Genomic DNA, 14619 nt, shown 5'->3' on the forward strand with positions numbered 1-14619 from the left:
ATACTCTATTACAGGGGGACAGCTTCTACCCGAGCCATTAAAAAGGGGACTTCCAAGAAGCCCGTTTTTCAGACTGCGCAATACATGCCACTCCACAGAGGACTATCTAGAAAAAGCAGTGGATTTGCACGATAGTTTTTTAAGAGGCTACTCTCCACAATGTGTGGATTAAGCTCTTAATTTGGCATTAGGGAAAACACGAGATTAACTGCTACAAAAAGACCCACTAGAGCTAAAGAACACTATAATGTTCACCACCACATGAACTCGCGCAAAGTGGGAGATGCTGTCAAGAAACACTGGCATGTTTTATCATCAGACCCAGTTTTGCCAGCTGAATTTAACAATCCACCACTTATTGTATATAGGAGAGGTCGCAATTAACGCGATTATTTTGGTCCAGCCACAAAAGAAAATGAGCCAGGCTCTTTTACGCCTGTTAAGGGATTTTTTTGATCAATAATGACTAATTATGTATACATTTCAATCAGGACTGACTAATCAGAATACTATTATGCTACTGTATAGATGTATGAATTTTATTTTAATCCTAGTACTGAATATAATGTGTGTAATTATAATCAAGAATTAGAACAATGACTGTCTGTTCATTTGGTAGAAATGAATGAACTTATCGTCAGACTGGCTAGAATGCTTATCTACACAGGAAGACCTTGGCTCGGTCATAAATTATCTAAATTGGTGAGAGACGATGTGGGAAGGCTTGAGAACTATACTGCCATTATACCGGAGTGGTGAAGAGACGGGACAGTTCGAAAACTAATGACGTCATTTTTAGTTTATAACCTGTGGTAAATTGTTTCATGTTCAGTACTCTCGTGAATAAACGCTACTGATTGATTTTGAGACTGGTCTCTGTCCATTTTATGCAAATAAGGGTCTTACAAATTCTTAGGAGTGGACAGAGTGTTTAATTGAATTGGTTAAATAAAACATGAAGGAATTTAATTCCTGTAACAACGCCCTCTTCCGAATGGTAGCTATAAATGCAGAGGTTGTGCACAGTGTAACAATATGATGTGTGAATATTGCTGTGACCCACATACAGGAAAACTGTTCACACAAATGACATTAGTAAATGCTCCACCACCCATGTTATCTACATGATTAAATGTCCATGTGGGCTGTGTTATGTAGGTAAAACCTCTTGTTCTCTCAAACAGAGAATTAGTAAACATAAAAGTTCAATCAGGAGACAGGACAGGGATGATCCAGTCTCAGTACATTTTAATGACCAAAGATTTAGATTTTGTGTCATAGAGAAAGTTAGGATATCAGACAGAGGAGGTGATATAAATAATACTCTGAGCAAAAGAGAATGTTTTGGGATTTTCGCCCTCTAGACATTATTTGTTAAAGGTTTTAATGATGAAATGCCTATGTATGTTATGCTGTAAATGTGAACATGGATGAATTCCACCATTTCAGATGACTCTGACGTTTTTATTGCACTGTACCCAATGATTTATGAAAACTTGCTTGATTGGTTGATGTCCTCATTGTGGTTTTACAGACGTGTTTAATATGTTTAATGTACACACTTTATTCAAATATTTATGAAATGTACATTGTTATATTTGTGTAACACTTATTTTCCCTCGACTCCAAGCCCATTCGTTGCATTGAACGAATGTGAGTGGAGCTATAAGGGTGCTATTTAAAAGAAAGCTCACAAAGGTCTGACGAAGGCCTTGAGGTTGAAACTTAAAGCAGTGATACTAGAAAGAGCCGTGTGCGGGTTTCCCCTTTTTGTCTTATCTTATTCAACTGTTACCATGCACCTGCAAAAAAGATAGCTCAGATGTGCGAGTGCCTTTTGAATTTTGTTCAGTGTATATAGAATACGGTTATTGTTGTGTGCAAAAAACACAAATTGTCTTCAACTCCTTGTCGTTATATATGTGGATATACCATATAACAATTGCTCCCTGCTCCTTGTCCTTGCAACTACAGTTCTTTTCATCTTCAGATTCTAATTGAAATACCTTGCAAAAATAGTATTAATGTAGACTGGTCTGACCTGCTATAGCCCAATTCATCACACCGAGTTTTTATGACACTTCATTTTAGGCCTTAATTACCTTATTTAATGTAACCAGGATTAATTCTGTAGAAAATTAGGTGGAAAGAAACCAGAGATCATGCTTCTCCTTTGCTGGATGTTTTGGACCAGTGGGATAATTCACAGGCAGGGCAAGAGGAGCCTGGTGGGACCTAACGGTTGGATGTCATAATGAGGAATATGGAGAAATCTTTATTGGATAGGTAATGGTGGTGGATAGGGAAATATGGGACAGGGTCTTAGCACTCATGCTGCGTTCATACTGAAATCAAAAAGGAAGACAAGGTTGACAACTGTTCTTTTGACATCCTTGGGCACCTTTGTCCATAACATGTGCTATTTTTTAACATTGAACATCAAGGTATGTAGCTTCACCATATGAAATGGGTCTTGTCACAAGGGCCTTCTTGCCATGAGGAAGGCTCTTTGAAAGGCTTGCTGTAGCTGTGAGGAATTGTCAATGCATTTCTACTCGTTTATTTCCTTTCTGGCTGTCAACCCTTTTCACTTTCCCTCTCTTTCTCAACCTCACTTTCTCTCTTTCCCTTCTTTTTCTCCATCCTTTCCTAACTTTCTCCTCTGCCATCCTCTGCTGCTCTTTCTGGCTCTGTGTGCTGCGTGTGCAGGTGACAGACATGATGCAGAAAGCGCTCTTTGACTTCCTGAAGCACAGGTTTGATGGCAGGTGAGGAGTTGTGTTGTCAGCACTATCCCTGTCCCTGCGTACTGTCAACCCTATCCCTTCATATTGCACTAACACTCTGCCTGCTTACTGTAGCATCAGGCTCTCAGCTGCTCATGGCACCTATGCAAACTACTATAAGCTAGTGCGGAAAATACACTGAATGTACAAAACATGACATAGACTGACCAGGTGAATCCAGGTGAAAGTTATGATCCCTTATTGATGTCACCTGTTAAATCCACTTCAATCAGTTTAGATGAAGGGGAGGAGCAGGTTAAAGAAGGATTTTTAAGCCTTGAGCCAATTGAGACATTTGAGTGCCTTTGAAGGGGGTATGGTAGTAGGTGCCAGGTGCACAGGTTTGAGGGTGTCAAGAACTGCAATGCTGCTGGGGTTTTCACCCTCAACAGTTTCCCTGTGTGTATCAAGACTGGTCCACCACCCAAAGGACATCCAGCCAACTTAACACAACTGTGGGAAGCATTGGAGTCAACATGGGCCATCTCTTGACCCTCTACATGGGCCATCATCCCTGTCGAATGCTTTCGACACCTTTTAAAGTCCATGCCCCAACGAATTGGGGGTGCAACTCAATATTAGGAAGGTGTTCCTAATGTCAAATCAAATCAAATCAAATTTTATTTGTCACATATACATGGTTAGCAGATGTTAATGCGAGTGTAGCGAAATGCTTGTGCTTCTAGTTCCGACAATGCAGTAATAACGAGCAAGTAATCTAACTAACAATTCCAAAAAAAACTACTGTCATACACAGTGTAAGGGGATAAAGAATATGTACATAAGGATATATGAATGAGTGATGGTACAGAGCAGCATAGGCAAGATACAGTAGATGATATCGAGTACAGTATATACATATGAGATGAGTATGTAAACCAAGTGGCATAGTTAAAGTGGCTAGTGATACATGTATTACATAAGGATGCAGTCGATGATATAGAGTACAGTATCTACGTATGCATATGAGATGAATAATGTAGGGTAAGTAACATTATATAAGGTAGCATTGTTTAAAGTGGCTAGTGATATATTTACATCATTTCCCATCAATTCCCATTATTAAAGTGGCTGGAGTAGAGTCAGTGTCATTGACAGTGTGTTGGCAGTAGCCACTCAATGTTAGTGGTGGCTGTTTAACAGTCTGATGGCCTTGAGATAGAAGCTGTTTTTCAGTCTCTCGGTCCCAGCTTTGATGCACCTGTACTGACCTCGCCTTCTGGATGGCAGCGGGGTGAACAGGCAGTGGCTCGGGTGGTTGATGTCCTTGATGATCTTTATGGCCTTCCTGTAGCATCGGGTGGTGTAGGTGTCCTGGAGGGCAGGTAGTTTGCCCCCGGTGATGCGTTGTGCAGACCTCACTACCCTCTGGAGAGCCTTACGGTTGAGGGCGGTGCAGTTGCCATACCAGGCGGTGATACAGCCCGCCAGGATGCTCTCGATTGTGCATCTGTAGAAGTTTGTGAGTGCTTTTGGTGACAAGCCGAATTTCTTCAGCCTCCTGAGGTTGAAGAGGCGCTGCTGCGCCTTCCTCACGATGCTGTCTGTGTGAGTGGACCAATTCAGTTTGTCTGTGATGTGTATGCCGAGGAACTTAAAACTTGCTACCCTCTCCACTACTGTTCCATCGATGTGGATGGGGGTGTTCCCTCTGCTGTTTCCTGAAGTCCACAATCATCTCCTTAGTTTTGTTGACGTTGAGTGTGAGGTTATTTTCCTGACACCACACTCCGAGGGCCCTCACCTCCTCCCTGTAGGCCGTCTCGTCGTTGTTGGTAATCAAGCCTACCACTGTTGTGTCGTCCGCAAACTTGATGATTGAGTTGGAGGCGTGCATGGCCACGCAGTCGTGGGTGAACAGGGAGTACAGGAGAGGGCTCAGAACGCACCCTTGTGGGGCCCCAGTGTTGAGGATCAGCGGGGAGGAGATGTTGTTGCCTACCCTCACCACCTGGGGGCGGCCCGTCAGGAAGTCCAGTACCCAGTTGCACAGGGCGGGGTCGAGACCCAGGGTCTCGAGCTTGATGACGAGCTTGGAGGGTACTATGGTGTTGAATGCCGAGCTGTAGTCGATGAACAGCATTCTCACATAGGTATTCCTCTTGTCCAGATGGGTTAGGGCAGTGTGCAGTGTGGTTGAGATTGCATCGTCTGTGGACCTATTTGGGCGGTAAGCAAATTGGAGTGGGTCAAGGGTGTCAGGTAGGGTGGAGGTGATATGGTCCTTGACTAGTCTCTCAAAGCACTTCATGATGACGGATGTGAGTGCTACGGGCGGGCGGTCAGTTACCTTAGCTTTCTTGGGAACAGGAACAATGGTGGCCCTCTTGAAGTTGGGAACAGCAGACTGGTATAGGGATTGATTGAATAGTAATGCTCTTGGGGATGCTGTCTGGGCCTGCAATTACACGTTTAAATATCTTACTCACTTCGGCAGCAGTGAAGGAGAGACCGCATGTTTCCGTTGCAGGCCGTGTCAGTGGCACTGTATTGTCCTCAAAGCGGGCAAAAAGTTATTTAGTCTGCCTGGGAGCAAGACATCCTGGTCCGTGACTGGGCTGGGTTTCTTCCTGTAGTCCGTGATTGACTGTAGACCCTGCCACATACCTCTTGTGTCTGAGCCGTTGAATTGAGATTCTACTTTGTCTCTGTACTGGCGCTTAGCTTGTTTGATAGCCTTGCGGAGGGAATAGCTGCACTGTTTGTATTCAGTCATGTTACCAGACACCTTGCCCTGATTAAAAGCAGTGGTTCGTGCCTTCAGTTTCACACGAATGTTTCTGGTTAGGGAATGTTTTAATCGTTGCTATGGGAACGACATCTTCAACGCACGTTCTAATGAACTCGCACACCATATCAGCGTATTCGTCAATGTTGTTGTCTGACGCAATACGAAACATCTCCCAGTCCACGTGATGGAAGCAGTCTTGGAGTGTGGAGTCAGCTTGGTCGGACCAGCGTTGGACAGACCTCAGCGTGGGAGCTTCTTGTTTTAGTTTCTGTCTGTAGGCAGGGATCAACAAAATGGAGTCGTGGTCAGCTTTTCCGAAAGGGGGCGGGGCAGGGCCTTATATGCGTCGCGGAAGTTAGAGTAACAATGATCCAGGGTCTTTCCACCCCTGGTTGCGCAATCGATATGCTGATAAAATTTAGGAGTCTTGTTTTCAGATTAGCCTTGTTAAAATCCCCAGCTACAATGAATGCAGCCTCCGGATAAATCGTTTCCAGTTTGCAGAGAGTTAAATAAAGTTCGTTCAGAGCCATCGATGTGTCTGCTTGGGGGGGGATATATACGGCTGTGATTATAATCGAAGAGGATTCTCTTGGTAGATAATGCGGTCTACATTTGATTGTGAGGAATTCTAAATCAGGTGAACAGAAGGATTTGAGTTCCTGTATGTTTCTTTCATCACACCATGTCACGTTGGCCATAAGACATACGCCCCCGCCCGTCTTCTTACCAGAAAGATGTTTGTTTCTGTCGGCGCGATGCGTGGAGAAACCCGCTGGCTGCACCGCTTCGGATAGCGTCTCTCCAGTTAGCCATGTTTCCGTGAAGCAAAGAACGTTACAGTCTCTGATGTCCCTCTGGAATGCTACCCTTGCTCGGATTTCATCAACCTTGTTGTCAAGAGACTGGACATTGGCAAGAAGAATGCTAGGGAGTGGTGCACGGTGTGCCCGTCTCCGGAGTCTGACCAGAAGACCGCTTCGTTTCCCTCTTTTTCTGAATCGTTTTTTTGGGGTCGCTGCATGTGATCCACTCGGTTACACTGGTTGTAAGGCAGAACACAGGATCCGCATCGCGAAAAACATATTCTTGGTCGTACTGATGGTGAGTTGACGCTGATCTTATATTCAGTAGTTCTTGTCGGCTGTATGTAATGAAACCTAAGATGACCTGGGGTACTAGTGTAAGAAATAACACGTAAAAAAACAAAAAACTGCATAGTTTCCTAGGAACGCGAAGCGAGGCGGCCATCTCTGTCGGCGCCGGAAGTACAAGTAATGTTTGGTATACTCAGTGTAAACACCTTCCTAATATTGCGTAGCACTCCCAATTGAAGTGGATTTAACAAGTGACATCAATAAGGGATCATAGCTTTCACCTGGATTCACCTGGTCACTCTTTGTCACGGAAAGAGCAGGTGTTCTTAATGTTTTGCATTAAACTATTAGGCTATTTCTTCACATAATAAGCGCAGAAATGCACACTTGCCAGTAGGCTATAAATACAAATGTTCCATTAGCAGGAAAACACCATTATCAAAAGTGACCTCAAATGTGATTATGCATGTAATGCTTTAATTATAAAGGTGCATTTTTATGGTGAAAATGTTCTTCCCCAAATTTGAAGCTCATGCGCTGATTATGTATGCCAGTTAGCCTCTAACCCCCTTGTAAAGCGGATTCATGTGCTTAATTTTAAGAAGTTATTTGGCCACTTTAGTTGTGATACAAACCATATCAAAACATATAGGCCTATGGGCTAGGCTACATGTGTCACTTTATGACCTTAGTTCCTTTATTATGTCTTTCTGTTAGTTTGGTCAGGGCGTGAGTTGGGGTGGGTAGAATCATACTTAGGTTGCCTGTTTTCCCCATTTTGGTTGTGGGTGATTATTTTCTGTGTCTGTGTTTTCTGTCTAGTGTATGTCACCTTGCAGAACTGTTTCGTTTCTTCCATTCACTTCGTTATTTTGTTTTGTGTGTTCAGTTAATAAATTAACATGGACACTTACCACGCTGCGCATTGGTCCGATATTTCATACTCGTCGTCAGACGACGAAGAGATCCGTTACAACATGAGGTGTGCGACTACGTTTAGAAAAAGTTGCAAAAAAATGCAGTTTATTGTGCTGGGCATCATTCACAAGTGATAATATATCATAGGCTAATATTCCCCTGGTCAGTCTTAGTCATGGAAAGAGCAGGTGTTCTTAATGTTTTGTACACTCAGGATATGTAAAGCAGTTATACATGATCATTGAATACTTTGCCAAAGTAAATAATCTGACCACCTGTTTTGACTAAACACTTTCTCTAGGATTATAAACATGGTAGTAGCCATACTTTACATGTGGGTTTGTGATATTCTGTATGCATTGAATCTGTTGCATTTAGGATATCTATTACGAGAGTAACAGCAGATATAGCTCTGGCCAAGAGGTCAGTGCTCAACAACCCCAGCAAGCGGGCCATCATCGAAAGATCCAACACCAGGTCCAACCTAGGTATCATCTGGATGACACTGAATACTGCTATTCTTCACTCAGATGTTTTGTATATGTTAAAAAGGAAATTATAAACTGGGTGGTTCGAACCCGGAATGCTGATTGGCTGAAAGCTGTGGTATATCTGACTGTATACCAGGGGTATGACAAAACATTTATTTTCACTGTTCTAATTATGTTGGTAACCAGTTTATAATCGCAGTAAGGCACCTTGGGGGTTTGTTAAGGGCTGTATCCAGGCACTTCTCGTGGCGTTGTGCTTAAGAATAGCCCTTAGTTGTGGTATATTGGCCATATACCACACCCCCTCGTGCCTTATTGCTTAATTATACAGTACCAGTCAAAGGTTTGGACACACCTACTCATTCAGGGGTTTTTCTTTAATTTTGTTATTTTCTACATTGTATGATAATAGTGAAGACATCAACACTATGAAATAACACATATGGAATCATTTAGTAACCAAAAAAGTGTTAAACAAATCAAAATATATTTGAGATTCTTCAAAGTAGCCACCCTTTGCCTTGATGACAGCTTTGCACACTCTTGGCATTCTCTCAAACCAGCTTCATGAAGTAGTCACCTGGAATGTATTTCAATTAACAGGTGTGCCTTGTTAAAAGTTAATTGGTGGAATTTATTTCCTTCTTAATGCGTTTGAGCCAATCAGTTGTGTTGTAACAAGGTAGAGGTGGGTGATATACAGAAGATAGCCCTATTTGGTAAAAGACCAATTACATATTATGTCAAGAACAGCTCAAATAAGCAAAGAGAAACGACAGTCCATCATTACTTTACATTTCTAGAACTTTTAAAGTTTCTTCAAGTGCAGTCGCAAAAACCATCAAGCGCTATGATGAAACTGGCTCTCACGAGAAAGGAAGACCCAGAGTTACCTCTGCTGCAGAGGATAAGTTCATTAGAGTTAACTGCACCTCAGATTGCAGCCCAAATAAATTCTTCACAGAGTTCAAGTAACAGACATCAACTGTTCAGAGGAGACTGCGTGAATCAGGTCTTCATGGTCGAATTGCTGCAAAGAAACCACTACTAAAGGACACCAATAAGAAGAAGAGACTTGCTTGGGCTAAGAAGATCGGTGGAAATCTGTTCTTTGGTTTGATTAGTCCAAATGTGAGATATTTGGTTTCAACCGCCGTGTCTTTCTGAGACGCAGAGTAGGTGAGCGGATGATCTCTGCATGTGTGGTTCCCATAATGCAGCATGGAGGAGGAGGTGTGATGGTTTGGGGGGGTTTTCTGGTGACACTGTCAGTGATTTATTTAGAATGCAAGGTACACTTAACTAGCATGGCTACCACAGCATTCTGCAGCGATTCGCCATCCCACCTGGTTTGTGCTTAGTGGGACTATCATTTGTTTTTCGACAGGACAATGACCCAACACACCTCCAGGATGTGTAAGGGCTATTTGACCAAGAAGGAGAGTGATGGAGAGCTGCACCAGATGACCTGGACTCCACACTCACCCGGCCTCAACCCAATTGAGATGGTTTGGTATGAGTTGGACCGCAAAGTAAAGGAAAAGCAGCCATCAAGTGCTCAGCATATGTGGGAACTCCTTCAAGACTGTTGGAAAAGCATTCCTCATGAAGCTGGTTGAGAGAATGCCAAGAGTGTGCAAGGCTGTCATCAAGGCAAAGGGTGGCTACTTTGAAGAATCTCAAATATAAAATATATTTTGATTTGTTTAACACTTCTTTGGTTACAACATGATTCTATGTGTTATTTCATAGTTTTAATGTATTTCACTATTATTCTACAATGTATAAATAGTAAAAATAAAGAAAAACTCTTGAATGAGTAGTTGTGTCCAAACATTTGACTGGTACTGTACATACTGTACTTATCAGATCCTATAAAGTGTGTATTGCACAGAATTTGTGGAATTGATGTCTTCCGATTTTGGCAATATAAAGGGTTGTTGATCCACCATCTGTGATCACTGTTCTGTTTCCCCACAGCGGAGGTTCAGAGTGAGATTGAGAGGATATTTGAGCTGGCCAGATCCTTACAGCTGGTGGTCCTGGATGCTGACACAATCAACCATCCAACCCAGCTCATAAAGACATCCTTAGCACCTATCATCGTGCATGTTAAAGTGTCCTCTCCTAAAGTAAGTTTTAGGCTTCCCCTTATCCTCAAATGGTTCTATTTTTGCTACATCCCCAAGGTGGAAATGGGAGGGAAACAGGCTCCGAGAGTAAAATCATTTTGACATGTATGAATTCTGCTGCTTTTATACACACAGTTGTACCCAAGTTCCTGTAAGAGTTTTTTTTTAAGGTGAATTCAAAGTTTTGCCATTTTTCTATTTCCATCCCTGACCCATGCTGATTTGTGTTGCTGCTTTCTTCTGACTTGATATATACCGTGCTTGACTTGGGTAGGAGATCGTGATAAAATGTTCTACAGCTTGGGCTCCTGTTCCTCTTATATAATATTATGTCAAAAGTATTGTGGAGCTCCTGCACCTAAAAATGAACAGTACCGGCACCCAAAATGTGTACCGTAGCCTATTTCAGTCCAAGTCCAGCACTGTGAATATATAAACTATCCACAGGTTCTTCAGCGGTTGATCAAGTCGAGAGGGAAATCCCAGAGCAAACACTTGAATGTGCAGCTGGTGGCAGCAGACAAACTAGCACAGTGCCCTCCGGTAGGTATACAATAACCTTCAGTACACAACTGCTGGTCTCTGGCCTCCCATAAGGAACTATATACCCTCAGTACACCCTGTCAACTGCTGGTCTCTGGCCTCCCATAAGGAACAATATACCCTCAGTACACCCTGTCAACTGCTGGTTTCTGGCCTCCCATAGGAACAATATACCCTCAGTACACCCTGTCAACTGCTGGTCTCTGGCCTTTCCACGAGGGACAATAACCGACAGTTAACTGCTACTACCAGCAACTCAATCCCTCAGTCACTAAGTCAGAATGTGTCTCTGCTCTCCCCTCTCTCCCTGTCTCTCTCGCTCTCTCTCCTCTCCCCCTGTCTCTTAGGAAATGTTTGACATCATTCTGGATGAGAATCAGCTGGAGGATGCATGTGATCACCTGGCAGAGTACCTGGAAGCCTACTGGAGGGCAACACACACCTCCCTGAGCACCCCTCTCAACCCTCTGCTGGGCCGCAACCTGGGATCCACTGCCCTCTCTCCGTACCCCACAACTATAACTGGGCTGGTCAACCAAACGGTGAATCAACCTGACCTTACTTTGACTGATATTTGCCCTCTTATTTGACTGGGAAACTGTTCTTATAGTGTTAAAGTAGATGCAGTGGCAATAGCTATTATCTCGGGCTGTGGCGGTCACAACATTTTGTCAGCTGCTGATTGTCAAGTAAATAACTGCCAGTCTCACGGTATTTGACCGTTAATTAACATAAACACATTTAGCATCTCCTGTCTTCTGCACATATATTTACATGCCACTGATGCAGACCTTTGGAACATCTACATTTTAAAAAGTATATTAAATCCATGTAATAAAGCCTACACCTTCACAATACATCCATTATTTATTTTAGACAGGTCTAAAAAACATGATATGAACAAAATGTAGTCTATTTCAGAAGAACAGAGTAGCATACTGAGTTGTCCTTATGTTAGGCGATGTCTGGCTATGTCTGGCTATGCCATATGGCTGTGGGCTACTACTAGTTCATTTAGCAGACAAGATTTGCTTAGAATTCTGTGACATTATATGTTTTAAATGATTGTATGAAGAAAACAATTGAACAAAATATATATATTTTCTCCAAATGATTTGAGGGAGTGCACACATGCGGCTATTCTGTGTTGAGTGGTTAACAAAGAAATAGGCACTTCTATATGCTTAATTTAGATTTATTAATGTAACTTTAGTTGTTCTATAAACGTTGGGCTATATGTTTTGATTTTTAAAACATTGTAAGGCTGCATGTTGAGATTAATGATGATTTCAAAAATGTCGCTTGAAAGGCATGATTTCTGCTTTGTTTTTTTGCGGAGGCTTTACACACTTCATCAGTCTCTCATTCACAATTTGACAAGCACTTGATAATGCCTCGAATTTCACAGCAGCATCCCCTTTATGATTACAAAAAGTTTCAAAAAAAGGCAGTTTTTTATGCTGGGCATCATTCACAAGTGATAATATAGAATTCAGAAGTAATAGGCTATTATCACCCATCATTTAATATTGTCTTTACATATACTAAATAATATATGCGTGAAATTTGTTTTGATATAAAATGGACCATTATCATGCACCTGTCTCGAAACAGGGGCAGCAGGAAAAAATACAAATCTATGTACTTAAATAGCGAATGGAGGACACATTACCCATGGTTCATTTTCATGCCAGCCAGGTAGGTTATACTCCTGTTGTAAAGATAAACAATTGGCTTAATATTAGGAAAGTTGAGAAAGAAATATAGTATGCCTAGCCTATAGAAGGCTGATGGGATCCTACTCGTTTTAGTGGAGGCCATCACTCTGTTTTCTTGTAAAATTGTATAGCCTATAGAAATGTTGCGCAACATGAGCTCTCATGAAGTGTTTGATTCGATTTTCTAAAACATTTGCATTGAGTGATTAGAGGGACAATAGAGTGCTGAGTACCAAGTAGTCAGCAAGTTTGGTAGGCTACTAATGACGATCAGCAGCATCAGAGCTTGGAGAAGCCTAATTACGGTGACTAAACGGTCATGTGGAATTTGACTGCCTTCTTGACTTGTGACCGCTGGTTTGGTGGTAATACGGTCACCTTAACAGCCCTAATTATGACTAGTTGTTGGGCAAATTGGTTGTAAATAATTCATTGAAACTGGTATGAATTAGTAGTGAAGTGATACAGGATTATGATACCGGATTGCTGCCTATTTATCAAGGACGTTTTGCTCACTACTACAGGATTTTAAAAAAACAATTATACCGTTTTGGAAAGCTGATGCTATAGTCAACTGCTGAATGTATACATTATGTCCTCTCTTTCTCTCTGAACAGGGTCAAAGAAACACAAACAGGAACAGCAATCACACAGCAGGAGAACACTCGCCATCAGACGAGAACTACCACAATGAGCGGCAGAGGAAGAGCCGTAACCGCCTGTCCTCCGGCTCGCAGCACAGCCGGGACCAGGTCCACTACCCCCTGGTGGAGGAGAATTATCATGACCCCTATCAGGACACGTACAAGCCCCACCGCAACCGTAACGGCTCCCCCGGAAGCTACAGCCATGACTCCAGGCACAGGCTTTGAGCTGAAGACCCCCTTATGTCACTTAGGCCTCTCTTCCCTTCACAGTGGGTACGACACAGCCACACGACCACTCTCTAGTTTAATTGTACCGTAACCAACTTTTTTTATAAAGTGTTAGTACCTCGCTTTTCCTCTGGCACTGGTTCACGGTGAAAACATGAACATTGACCAACTAAAAATCTAATCTCTATGCCTTTTTCTTATGAGGGAGACAAAAAATAGGATGAGGGGCAGATTTTCACCATGTTTTTTTTCTAAGGGAAGGCCCAACTCTGGGCTTGTCTTCTTTTTAACATGGCAAAGCCTTGACATGTTGGTGTGAAAGGGGTGACCATGTGGTCTGGCCATCGACTCCCTGTTGTCTCAGTGTTAGCAGGGCTAGCTGTCGTGGTGGTCTTGGTGACCCATCAACACCTGCCTCGAACCAGTGCCAGACAGCGTCAAGCGTCCCTCGATCAGCACAGAACTTCTTTGCACATTTCCAGGAGCCAATAGCAGCAGAGTCAGTGCACTGTATATTTAATTAATGTCACTAAGTTGTTTGAAATTGTCTTGGATTTGAGTGTTTTCAGTCCTGTAGCCTACAACCAGTGTCTCAGAGTCGGCAAAGTTCCTGTTTGTCAAAATGTTGAGGGATTTTTTTAGGGGGGGTCCTGAAACGGAATCTTCTAGTTTCCAGGGCTTTTATCCCCTTCTTCTCCTCAATGATACTTAGCTAATGCCATTGGGGCGGCAGGGTAGCCTAGTGGTTAGAGCATTGGACTAGTAACCGAAAGTGTTGCAAGTTCAAACCCCTGAGCTGACAAGGTACAAATCTGTCCTTCTGCCCCTGAACAGGCAGTTAACCCACTGTTTGTAGGCCATCATTGAAAATAAGAATTTGTTCTTATTAACTGACTTGCCTAGTTAAAGAAAGGTAAAAAAAATAAAAATCACACTTTTCTAATAAGAATTTGCTAAGTAAATTAAGGCAGTTGCAAGTTTCATATCTTGTGCTCTTTCAGGAAAGGCTATATACAGTACCTTAACACTCTAGTGTGAGGACTATTCCTATCAGTTTTTAGTATGCTGCAACCAAGAGGAAATAGTCTAATTGAAGTTTTTCCATTAGTACTCATGACTAGGAATAAAATATACAGTAGAGAGGGATGATATGCCCATTGAGCTTAATTTTAACTGTTTAAATGGGTTTCATAATTGACTAATGATCAAAGGATAGGCTTTAGTATAGATGGATATACTTCCAATCAGGGAAATATTGATCATTTGAATTGAGGTATACCACATTCCATTTACTGTACAAGCAGCCTGTTATAGTGATGCTTGTATTT

The 14619-nt window shown here is 42.3% G+C and overlaps 1 protein-coding gene across 2 annotated transcripts in view; it reads left to right on the forward strand.

The window, feature by feature from the left end:
- Window positions 1-14108, forward strand: part of LOC112225596 (voltage-dependent L-type calcium channel subunit beta-4-like) — a 73313-nt gene extending 59205 nt beyond the window's left edge. Inside the window, exons 9-14 of one of the 2 annotated variants that reach the window (XM_024389689.2) lie at window positions 2710-2768; window positions 7911-8020; window positions 10004-10155; window positions 10603-10698; window positions 11046-11240; window positions 13034-14108. In XM_024389689.2, coding sequence (XP_024245457.1) covers window positions 2710-2768; window positions 7911-8020; window positions 10004-10155; window positions 10603-10698; window positions 11046-11240; window positions 13034-13288 — 867 coding nt within the window. In that variant the 3' untranslated portion in view covers window positions 13289-14108. The remainder of the gene's footprint in view (window positions 1-2709; window positions 2769-7910; window positions 8021-10003; window positions 10156-10602; window positions 10699-11045; window positions 11241-13033) is intronic. The other variant, XM_042306872.1, reaches the window with a different exon arrangement.
- Window positions 14109-14619: the final 511 nt, after the last annotated feature.

The sequence above is a fragment of the Oncorhynchus tshawytscha genome, linkage group LG26 (assembly GCF_018296145.1).
Source record: "Oncorhynchus tshawytscha isolate Ot180627B linkage group LG26, Otsh_v2.0, whole genome shotgun sequence".
Taxonomy (NCBI): Eukaryota; Metazoa; Chordata; class Actinopteri; order Salmoniformes; family Salmonidae; genus Oncorhynchus; species Oncorhynchus tshawytscha.